Here is a 12306-nt window from a genome sequence, read left to right on the forward strand (position 1 = left end):
TTGGCCAGGCTTCCTCAGGACGTGGGGATGGTGCCCCTGAAGGGTTTGCTGATGGGCTCTCCTGTCATGGTGTCCACTCCTTTGGAGAGTGATGGCCTCAGACCATGGATGGTGGTGGCCCTTTAGCTCAGCCCTGCCCCGGCCCTGGAGCTGGCCAACTCTGGCTGTGCTCCAGGCTCACCCTGGTTCTGGCTCAGGCTTGCCCAGCATGGAAGTGCCATGGGTCTCCTGAGACTGGTACTTGGGGGACCTGGCCTCCTGCTTCCCCAACTGACACACTCTCCCCAGGCTTTCCAGTGTTTCAGGCGGACCACTGTAGAGCGAGCATCAGACCCACACTTGTGTTTTATAGGCATCTATTATCATACAGCAGGGTTGAAGAGAGGGGAAGGCTACACAGGCAGGCACTTGCCCTGTTGTCTGTGAGCACAGAGCTGACATTTCAGGCTCCATTCTGAGTGACCTGACCCCTGCTTGTGGCCAGTGGGCACTCCTTCTTCCTGCCCACCTCTTTCTGAGATTCCCTGCCTGGGGTGTGCCGGGGTGTCTCATCCCCATCAGTAACTGGGCTTGTCACATTTCTCACCCTCCCTCGCCCTCTAGTGGTGCCACCTGGGACCTGCAGCCTGAAAAGCTGGACTTCACCCAGTTCCACCGGAAGCTCCGACACACGCCCAAGCAGCCCCTGCCACACATCGACCGTGAAGGGTAAGGGGCAGTGGGGGGACTCTCACATAGGGGCTGGTGAGGTGAGGGACAGCTGTGGCTATACCGGGGCAGAGAGGGGCCTTTCCTTGGGCAGGCTGATGTCCAGAAGCTCAATGGCTCAGATCTGCAGGTTCACTGGCCTCTCTCCAGAATCCCTCCACCCTTCGCTGCCCAGCCCCCTCCAGCCACACTGCCTGCTCCCCTTCCGGACCACTCACAGTGGCCCTGCTTGCCAATAGTCTAGAGCAGTGGGTCTCACCTTGATAAGAACAGGGATCGCTGGGTCCACCCCAGAGTCTCTGATTCAGGAGGTCTGGGGTGGGGCCTGAGAACTGGAATTTTTCACAAGTTCTCAGGAACCGCTGATGCTGCTGGTCTGGGGGCCCCACTTTAAGAACCACTGGGGTAGTGGTTGCTTTTACTCAGTTGTCTCACTCTTTGCTTAGTTCATGCATCAGTGTTTACCCTCCCTATTAGAGATGGTGCCAGGGTCTGGGCTGACCTCCAGACAGGAATGTGACTCCAGCCACACACAGGGGTGTGAGACAGATGATTCCTTTTCTCCCTCCCTTCCTTCCTTTTAAGATAATTTTTACTGAGGTAGAATTCACATAACATAAAATTAACCATTTTAAGGTATTCAACTCTGTGGCATTTAGTACATTTATAATGTTGCATAACCACCACATCTATCTAGTTCCGAAACATTTTCAACACCCCAGTATAAAACCCATACCCATTAAGCAGTTATTCCCATTTCCCCGCACCCCTACCCCTGGCAACCACCAATTTGCTTTCTGTTTCTATGAATTTATCTATTCTGGAGATATCTATCTGTATCTATCTATCTATCTCTATATAGATAGATAGATATAGATATCTGGAGGTATATATATATATGTATGGAATTCCATATATATATATATATATATATATGTATATATGGAATCATATGTGGTCTTTGTGTTGGGCCTCTTTCACTCGGCGTAATATTTTTGAGGCTCATCCACGCTGTAGCTTATATCAGTACTTCAATCCTTTTCATAGCTGAATAACATTCCATTGTTTATCCATCTATCTGCTGATGGATATTTGCGTTGTTCCCATCCTTTGGCTACCGTGAATAATGCTATTATGAACATTCACGTATAAGTATTTGTTTGAGTCTCTGTTTTCAATTCTTTCGGGGTCTTTGACTGGGAGTGGAATTGTTGGGTCACATGGCTAATTTCTGACACCAGTTCTGATGTGTGTGTATTTTTTTCCCAAAATCCACAAGCAATTCTTCAACACTAGCTGGGTGTCCTATAATTCAATTCAGTTCTGACACTGTCTCCCTGGATACAGCACCAGATACCAGTAGAAGAAGTCCAGGTTGCTACTTGTGTTTCTGATCAACTGGCTGTAAATCAGAGGTTCCCACAACCTCTCCTGGAGTTTGATTAATTTGCTTGAGCAGCTCACGGAAGTCAGGAAAATATTTTACTTACTTGATTACCAGTTTATCATGTAAGGATATAACTCAAGAACAGCCAGATGGAAGAGATGCATAGGACACACTATGGGGAAAGAGGTGCAGAATTTCCATGCTCTCTCTGGGTGCACCATTCTCCCTGAATCTCCACGTGTTCACCAACCCAGAAGCTCGCCAAACCCCGTCCTTTTGGGTTTTTAGACAGGCCTCACTACATAGGCATAATTGATTAAAGCGTTGGTTATTGTTGATTGATTCAATCTCCAGCCCCTCTCCCCTCCCTGGAAATCTGAGGTTGGGAATAAAAGTCCTTATCCTTCTACCACAGGGTTGGTTCCCCTGGCAACCAGCTCTGATCCTCAGGTGACCTAGGGACTTTCCAAATTTCACCTCATTAACATAACAAAAGACACCTTGACCACTCTCCACTTAGGTAATTCCAAAGATTTTAGGAGCTCTTTGCCAAGACTGGAGGTGACGATCAGATATATCTTAGTATAAATCACAATATCCCACATGGCAATTCTATGTTTTAACTTTATGAGGAACAGCTAAACTGTTTTCCACAGCAGCTGAATATTTTACATTCCCAACAGCAATACACAGGGGATCCGATTTTTCCGCATCCTCGCCAGAACTCGCTATTTTCCATTCTTTTCTTTTAGTTATACTCATGGCTTTTATTTTTCCTTCCAGTCCTTCCCTGCCCACCCTTGTCTCCCTGTCACTTCAAGCTAAAATGTAGCTGATATTATGGGCTACATTCCTGCATCTCACCTGTCCCGCTGTAACTCTGCCCACCCCACTCACACCCAGTGGTCACCGTCCTCTTGACAGCAGTGGTTTCACTGCAATGTAAGCGTGACAACCTGGGAGGGAGAGACTCGCATCCTTATTTCAGAGATGAAAAAAACAAAGCTCAGAGAGGCACAGTAACCTGCCCAAGTAGCAAACCTGTGATTTGAGCCCTTCTGACGCCATCCAGTGCTCAGGCTCAAGGATACAAGAGTATCCTTGAATTGGCTTAATCCCCTTAAAATTTTATGTAAAATTATGTGCACGTGTATATTTTGGGGCGCAGGGGCCCATCACTCATATCAGACTTTCCCAGGGAACCCCATCTTCTCCCCACACCTCCTTTTTCCACTGTCCTGCCCCTGCCTGTGAGGGTTCTGTCCAAACTCTTGGGATGGTGTTTTCGAGTAGAGAGAGGAGTTGCCCTTGAACGTGGAGGCATCCTGTTAGGAGGAGGCAGTGCAAAGCAGAGTCGCAACCACGGGGCTCCCTTGGCCCTGCCTCACACCCGTCCACCCGCTCACCGTACCCTCAACCCTCTCACTCAGCAGCACTGGGGCCGTTTTCCCCCTGAGCTGCTTGGCTGCGCAGGGCTGTGCCCTCCGCACTTCTGAGTTTAGGAAAGCTGACCTTTGCTCAGCAGGTCAAGTTCAAGAGCTGGTTTTCTGCAGAAGCGATGCTCCCCATCTGCCCTGTGGTGGCAGCCAGTTGGAGCGTGCGGTGTGCCATGGGAAAGGGAGGAGCATTTTGCACTTCTGAAGCCCAGTCACGAGTCCTGCTGGGTCCCCAAATGGTGAGGAACACACACACACACACACACACACACACACACACACACTGTATACAATATGGTCCCAGAATAATGCCCAGAAGCATTATTTCTATTCACTCTACTGTTAAAAAGAGACATGAACCCATTCATGATTGAGACTATGCATACACATTCAGAGAGTACACGGTATAAAATAAGGGCCAGGTGTGCAGTTACATAAAGTGAATGCGGGGGGCAGGGGTAGAGAAGTGAGCACCGTGAGGGGATGAACTGTCTGCGGAAGCCTTCTGGAGAGAGGTGGCATTTCCCTGGGAAGCGCCCATCTCTCCTTTGTCCCCTGGGGGCGCATGGATGGCAAAACCAGTGGGGAAACTGAGGCCCAAAGGACAGAAGTGATGACACTGCCTCATGGACTGAAGGTGTCCATTGGGGAGCGAGTAATGAAGTCAGGCTTTCCGAAGGCGTCTGCACCGGTTCACACAAATTAACGTCCCAACAGAATACAATGTGGCAGTAGCGACAAATGACTATCCAGGGAAGGATTCCCCTTGTGCTGAGGGCCCTTGTCCCTCCTGGAGCCAGAGGATCTGGCCACACCTGCTCACCACCAGGCTCACTCACTCAGAGGAGCCGGCCAGATTTGCTGACAGTCCCCCGGGGTCTCCCATAGACACCTGGCTCTCTGACCAAATCCCATCTCTCCTGGGTTCCTGGGGAGTTTGGGTGCAGCATCCAGTGGCCACCTTGCGGCTAAGCCAAGAACTGTGTCACCCTTGGAGTCCGGCCTTTCTGGGGATGGACTCCACATGCCCAGCCACGGCAGCAGCCCTTGGAAGTAGGGTACCACTCGGTTGCCAAGGCTTCCGCAGCCCGTGTTTCCACGGAGGGACAGAAATCAGAGGAGGCTGTTACCTTGGAAACCCTGTTGGCAGCAGCGACTCAGCTGGTCTGTAGCAACCTTCTGCCCTTGGAACCTGCCTGCCGTCCCTCCAGGGAGTTCTGAGCCCCCGACAGGGCGGGCCTAGGGGGACAGCAGCCCTCCTTGCCGACCCCAGGGGCTAATGAGGTGAGACTGAAAGGCTGTGCCATGATGTGCTAGGCTGGTGCCCGAGGGTGGTTGGAGCCAGAGGTGTGTTACATGTTCACATGACCTGGGGGAGGGGTGTCAGTCCCAGGGTCCCCAGTTCCCTCCTCCCCCGCTGCCAGGGCATGCAGGGAACACAGATGACTGTGAACAGTTGGTGTCTTCACGGGCCAGCCTGTCTCTACCAGGCAGATTTGTTAGTTGAAAGGCAGCTGGATGTTTCCAGACCTCTCTCCACCTCCTCTGCAGCCCTGCACATCACCACCAGGGTGGAGGCTGAAGAGGCAAGAAGTCCCGTTACACCCCTCCCTCCCCATCTCCACCAGCCAGAACCCAAGCTCCCAACCCTGGCCTTCCAGCGCCATCTTGCCCCCTGGCCCCCTCCCCCCACCCCTCTTCAGCCACAAGAACCCTGCCCTCCTTGCTGGCAACACGCTTGCGCTTAGCTCCAGGCCTTTGCCCTGCTGCCCTCTGCCTGGGACGCTCTCCAAGATTCTCTGCTGGACCATCTCATGTCCCACCTCCTCTCCCTCTGCCCCAGGCTATTCTAGATGCTGCTTCTCTGGGTCCTGCCGCGTCCTCGCTTGCCACCGAGCACTGCCACCGTGCTGTGACACGGAGGGCCCAGCCCAAGCCGGAGCCCCCAGGGACACGAGCATGTGTTGAACAGGGCGTAGATCCTATCCCCCACCCCTCCCGCCAAGCTGTGCTGGGTTTTGTAGCCACCCCGTTTCTCTTCTTTGGAGTTCCAGGGTGCCTCTGTCCACGGGACTTTCATAGCACTTATCTCATGCTGCCCCCTACTGGTGCTCAGGTTCACTGCCCTGTAGACGAGCTTAGGACTCCTTGGCTAAGAGCTGTGAGCTGTCTGAGGGCAGGAATCACGTGGGATTTATTTTCCACGACTCCAAGAAAAGTTGACAGGTCCAAAAACACAAGAGAGGCTTGACAAATATTTGATCAAATGAACTAATTACTCTGAAATTTGAGAGTTGCATTAACTCTGGAACTGGAAAATGCTGCCACCAACCTATCAGGTAGCCCTCACCATACCTGGGCCAATAATAATAACAATACATAATAGTAATAGTAACTAATACGTACTGTGCACTGTGCATACACCAATCCTGGTTCTAACCGCTTGCCTGTATTATCTACAACTCACCACAGCTTAGGGAGGTAAGAGCTGTTATTATCTTCACTTCAACAGATGAGGAATCTAGAGGCCCAGAAAAACTGAGTAACCTGCATGAGGCTGTGTTGGCTCTAGAATCTATGCTATTAATCAGTCACTGCACTGCTGCTCTGCCCCAATAACAATAACGACGACGACAGTAAATATAACAGTCCTAGTAGCACTAATATATTTACCTTATTGTTTGTTTTGTTATAATTTTACTGAATTATTGCCTGTATTTACCGTGATAATATATTTTCTGCATATACCTTTATTATAGCGTTTACTGTATGCTGGGCACAGGTCTAAGCACTTCAATACATTAACTAATTTAATCTTCTAACCACCTTGTGATGTTAGGCGCTAGTAGTTATCCCCATTTTACAAATGAGGAAACTGAGTTACAGAGAGGGAAAGTGACTTGAGCAGGGTCACCCAGTTAGTAAGTGATGCCACTGGGGTTCCAAGCCCTGCAGTTCCAGAGTCTGCACCCTCAAATATGTGGAAGATGTGGGCCTCTGCCAGTGAATTGGGGTCAGCACCTCTGGTCTGAAGGTGTGCCCGCCCACAGAGGACATGAAGACAAAGCATCGGTATCTGAGCGGGCTTGCTGGACTGGCAAAGTCAGGCCCGGGAGGGAGGAAGCCCTATTGGGGGCCTGTGTGACCTTGAGAAAGTTGCTCGATCTCTCTGTTCATTTGCTTTCCCCTTGGTGTAACCGGGCAAAATGATGGGTTTTTGCAGGATCTGTGATATGCTTTGGGGCGTTCCTTGGCAAGGAGCTTAACTTCTTTGCCTGGAAAGGTCAAGGGGAACTCTGGTATCCTTCACCTCCCTAGGGGTTGGATGCCTTGTTAGTGCCTCTGCCCCACCCCAGGTCCCACATTCCTGCCTGCACAGAGTCCTTTGTCCTCAAGGAAGGGCCTGTGTTGCAGGCCTGAGGGAGGAGGGCACCTCTCCAGGGCCATTTCCCCCAGGTGGGACAGGCTGATTCTTCGGCCTTGAGGGAGAGTAGGACCTGGTGTCTCCTGACCACCCCTGCTCTTCCTGCTTGCTGGGCCTGGACAGGATGCATGAATGAGCTGTCCTTTCAATGTTGTTACGTCTTTTCTGGTGCAGGTGTGGAAAAGGGAAGCTGGAAGATGGGGATGGAATCAACCTGAATGACATCGAGAAGGTCCTCCCGGCCTGGCAGGTAGGTGCAGGGGCAGAGTCTCCAACAGCACCCCTCCCCCTGCCCTCGGCCTGGTCAGGGCCTAAACTCTCCCACTGGGCCCTTGTTCCCGCAGGGTATAGCTGGATGTACTGCAGTGGCAGGTGGGCCGGGGTGGGTACCTGCCTTGGTGCAGGGTGTCCACTGTGATGTGTGTGTGGCAGCCTGTGCTCAGCTGTGCCACAGGTGCTGGTGGCAGACCTGACGTGGATGAAATGGCCCATGCACTGGCAACTCAGCAAACTGGGAAGTTTTTGTCCCTTGACCTGAAACGTCTGAGGTGAGGCAACCTGCAGCGTGTTCCGGTGGGACTGGCAGGGCTGTCATGGTTTCAAATGTGGTCAGGGCTATTTTTAGGCCTTTGAAAAGTGGAGTTGTCCCGCCAGCCTCCAGGTGTCTGCTGTGCTTGCTGGTTTTGTCATTGATTGGACTCCTTTCCCTGAATTGGGCCGGGCTCCAGGACAAGAGGATTTACTCAGCAAAGAGACAGCAAATGTAGGTCCCTAGATGCTTCTGGTGCTGGGCTTTGGGCAGAAGCCGTAGGAGTATAGCTGCTTCCGGGAATGAGGCTCGGCCTCCTGCAGAGGAGGGGAGCAGCAAACCCTCCTCCGTGACCGAGCCTGCCCCGCGTGACCTGCCACGCACTGCACTCACCACATCACGCTTTCCTCTCTCTTCCCAGTCTGTCTGGCTACGTCAGCTGCATCCATTCTTCTCTTCCAGCTCCCTGCAGGACTTACCCACTTTTTGGTTGAGTGTTTATGCCTTGGGCCCATTAATGGGAGGCAGTAGAATGAACAGTCAAGGCCTCAGCAATCTGATTGGGATGTGACTTGGGCTGGTTTTTCCTTGTGTTTGTCCCACTTGGAGTTTATTGAGCTTCTTGCATCTGTAGGTTTATAGTGTAGGTTTATATCAAATTTGGAAAAATTTCAGCCATTATCTTCCTCACCTCCCCCAGAACCCATCCCCTGCAATTCCAATTATATGCACGCTGTGCTTCTTCATATTTTCCCATGGTTCACCAAAGCTCTGCTTTTTTTTTTAGTCTTTTTTTCTGTGTTTCATTTTGGATAGTTTCTATTGCTATGTCTTCAAGTTCACTAATCTTTTCTTGCAGTGTCTAATCTACTGTTAAGCCTGTCCTGTATATTTTTCATTTCAGATATTATATTGTTCATCTCTAGAAGTTCAGTTATGGATTTTTTTTTTTTTTTGGTATTTCTCTCCTCTTCATGCTCATGCTTTCTCCTATCTTGAGCATATGGAATATTTTATAGTAACTGTTTTAATGTCCTTCTCTACTAATTCTGTCACCCATGTCATTTCACAGTCTGTTTCTGTTAACTGATTTTTCTCTTGGGTATGGGTTGTGTTTTTCCTTGCATGCTTGGTAATTTTATATTAGATGCAAGATATTAGGAATTTTAGGGTGTTGGATATTATTATTATTAATTAAAATATTTTGAACTTTATTCCAGAGCATAGTTAAGTTACTTCAAGAGTTTGATCCTTTCAAGGCTTGCTTTTTAAGCTTTGTTAGGTGGGAAGCCTTTAGAGCAAAGTTTGCTCCACTACTGGGTCAGTAGCCTTCTGAAGTTGCCACTCAGTGCTTTATGTCCTAGGAGGTATTTCCACCATGTCAGCTGGGAATACAAACTATTTCCAGCCATGTGTGATCTTAGGGGATTACTCCATCAATTTGTTGCAGGTAGCTTTTCACCAGCCCTGGAAGTTTCCTCACATACATGCACAAATTGGTGCTCAGCCAAAGACTCATGGGCCTGCAATTTCTGGATTTCTCTCTGTGTGCAGCTTTCTCCTCTCTGGTACTCTGCCTTCCAAATTCTAGTGGCCTTGGACTCCCTGAATTTTGAACTCTGTCCCCTTAACTCATTGAGACCACCGGGCTCTGTTTGGACTCCTCCCTGCCTTGCAGACTGGAAACTCACCAAGCACCAGGCTGGGGCACATGTAGGGCTCACTTCATTATAAGGGAAAGTGTGGTGACTTTATGGTGGAGAAACCTGGCAGGCTCCAACCTGACCGGGTGATCAGGGTTAACATCATTAGTGTGGGATGAGTGGACACCATGTGCCCCTGATGTGCTGCATGGAGAAAGCCCAGCATCATTTCTGGGGTTTTCCTGCCAAGAAAGCACAGCCTGCATCTGGTCATGAGGAACCAAATGGAAAGGCCATCTTCTAAAACTGCTTGGACATGAAAGACTGAGGAATCTTCCAGATTGAAAGGGGATTGAAGAGGCAGACAACTAAATGCAATATGTATTCCTTTTTGAGATCCGGACCAGAAAGAAATAGAGACCTTGTTGGACAGTGGGAGAATGTGAATTGGGGTCTGTGGCAGTAGTGTTTCCTGGCTAGAAGTGTCCTGATTTAGGGGGCTATATGATGGTTAGGTAGGTGAGTGTCCTTGTTGTTGAGAAACACACGCTAGAATATTTGTGGGATATGTGGCCTCATGTCTGCAAGCGTGTCCTCAAATGGTTTAGAAGAAGATGAATGATAATGAGTGTGTAGATCCACAGAGGGACAGAGAAGCCTGAGTGAGGGGGACGGGGGTTGGGGGGAGGGGCTCTTTGCACTGTTCTTGCAACTTTCCTATGCTTGAGAGAAAAATAATCAATAGGGTCTAGGCCATGATGTGTAGGTCAAAGGCACAGAGTATCGGCTAATGAAATACCCTCTGGCCTGGATCTGTACTAAATTCTCACAGCTAATATAAAGCTAGCCCTGGCGCAAAAGTCAAAAGGTAAAGTACTCAGAAAATGCCACCTTATCACTCCATTCCTAAATGCCTACAGTGTTTGTTATTGATAGAAAAAGTACATTTGAGAGACACTGACCTAGGTGAGGAGCCCCCTGCCCTAGGAGAGGTGTTGACTCCTCAGTGGCCTTTGAGCCAGAAGCCTGGGGCATCCTGGCCGGAGAAGTTACAGGTGTGACCACCTCTCCTGTTGGGTGACTGCTTCCCAGCTCCTTGGGGAGCACAGCAGAGGGCCTTTCACTCCCGCTGGAAGGGAGAGGGAGCCAGGCCCTTACCTGGGGGAGGCAGCGGAGTGCAGGGGTTAAGGGCTTGGTGTCTGGACACCATGGCATCCTGGCCGTGCCACTGACTAGCCAAGGAGTCGGACTAGTTACTTACCTTGCTCTGCCTGTTTCCTCCTGGGTAAAATAGTATAATAACAGTATCTACGTCCTAGGATTGTCTGGAAGATTGAGCACATGAATTCACGTGAAGCACTGAAAACACTGCCTGGCACATAGGAGGTGCTCCCTCTGCTGGTGGACAGGCTCTGGGGCTCCCCACTTTGTTAGGAGGTGGGAGAGGGAGCAATTTCCTATACCCCATCTCCACCTTGTGCATTTGTCCTGAGTGGCATCCCAAGGAGCGCAGAAAGATTGCATCAGAGGTCACGAGAATCAAAGGATAGGCGTCTGCCACAGACGTGCCAGTGACCTCCCTTCTGTGGGCCTTGGTTTACTCATCAGTAAAATGACACAGTTGAACTAGATTAGAGGTTTGCAAATTGTAAAGCTCTGGGATTTTCCAGAGGCGTCTCAGGGGCGCTCCTGGGGTGGGGAGTGGGGTGGCTGGAGAAGCAGGCTCGAGGGGACCCCCACTCAGGTTGGCCCAGACAGCTCAGCCCGTGTCTCTAAACCAGTCTTCTACAAACGGTTTCATTTGAAGACATGGTTCCACTACTAAACAGATTTTGAAAATCATCCGACCAAGGTCCCACTCAGGTTTCATATTCTAGGGTTTTCTCTCTCTCAGGAACAATCCATCAGAAGCATTCTTGGTCTCTAGGGACTGTGTGAGACATCGGCTCTTAGAGGTGCCGGGAGTGGAAGGCTTCACCTCTGGTCTCCATTCCCCGTCAGGATCCACACAGCGGACAGGCTTTGATACTCACACACACCAACACTTTGAACCAGCTTTGCCCTCGGAAAACTACCAACAGACAAGTCCCTGAGCAGATCTACAGCTTTCTGGGTCTTACCCTAGATCCACTGTATTAGTTATCTATTGCTGTGGAATAAGTTGCTCAAAATTTAGCAGCCTAAAACAATAAACATTTGTTATCACACACAGTTTTTGAGGGTCAGGAATCTGAGAGCATCTTAGCCAGGTGGTTCTGGCTCAGGGTTTCTCACAAAGCTGTGATCAAGGTGTCATTTGGGGCCGCAGTCATCTGAAGGCTGGACCGGGGCTGGAGGACCCACTTCCATGGTGGCTCCCGTCCACGGCAGAGGGCAGGGGACTCGGTTCTACCCTGGCCGCTGGCAGAAAGCTTCATTCCCATGAGCCTCTCCATAAGCCGCTTGAGTGTCACATCATGGCAGCTGGCTTCCTCCAAAAGGAGGGAGGAAGGAAGAGAGACAGATAGACAGACATAGACATATCATGGGTGAGAGAGTGGAGAGCGTCCAACACAGAAGTCCTAATCTTTTCTAACCTAATCTCAGAAGTGACATACTCTCACTCTGCCCCAAGCTATACGTTGATTGCACAGACCAACCCTGGTACAATGTAGAAGGAACTATACAAAGGTGTGAATATCAGGAGGAGAGGTCATTGGGGGCCATCCTGGAGGCGGGGCACCACACCCACTGATTGTACCCAGGAATCTGTATTTGTTAAAGCATCACAGAATATCTGCAGGTTTATCGAAATTATCCATAAGAGTTGAAAATGTGTAGTTGATCATGCTCAGGGCTTGACGTCTCTTTGGGGTGTTTGCATTTCATATGGTACCATTAGGACAAGGCCAACAGGCCTCCTGATCCCAAAACATATATCTCTGGTGGTAGAATTTGAGGTCTGGTGAGAGACCACGTCAGGGTGATTGTTTTCTGAATTTTCCTAGTGTTCTCCTAGACAGGGCTGGTTGGTTCCGTTGTTTGGCCTTGGGGCCTCAGGGTCAGCTAGCCTAGCTATTGGCATTTGGGGTGGGACAGATCTTGATTGTGTGGACCTGTCCAATACGTACAGGTATTTAGTGTTCCCAGTTTCAACCACTGAATGCCAGTCACTGGGGAGAGGGCAGTCATGGTGACCA

At 50.0% G+C, this 12306-nt stretch overlaps 1 protein-coding gene across 6 annotated transcripts in view; it reads left to right on the top strand.

Moving 5' to 3' along the window:
• CTIF (cap binding complex dependent translation initiation factor) overlaps window positions 1–12306 on the top strand; it is a 300225-nt gene that overhangs the window by 109217 nt on the left and 178702 nt on the right. For all 6 annotated transcript variants that reach the window (XM_068562497.1, XM_068562498.1, XM_068562500.1 and 3 more), the window contains exons 5-6: window positions 604–708; window positions 7130–7205. In XM_068562497.1, coding sequence (XP_068418598.1) covers window positions 604–708; window positions 7130–7205 — 181 coding nt within the window. The remainder of the gene's footprint in view (window positions 1–603; window positions 709–7129; window positions 7206–12306) is intronic.

This window comes from Eschrichtius robustus, chromosome 14 (genome assembly GCF_028021215.1).
Source record: "Eschrichtius robustus isolate mEscRob2 chromosome 14, mEscRob2.pri, whole genome shotgun sequence".
NCBI classification, from domain to species: Eukaryota; Metazoa; Chordata; class Mammalia; order Artiodactyla; family Eschrichtiidae; genus Eschrichtius; species Eschrichtius robustus.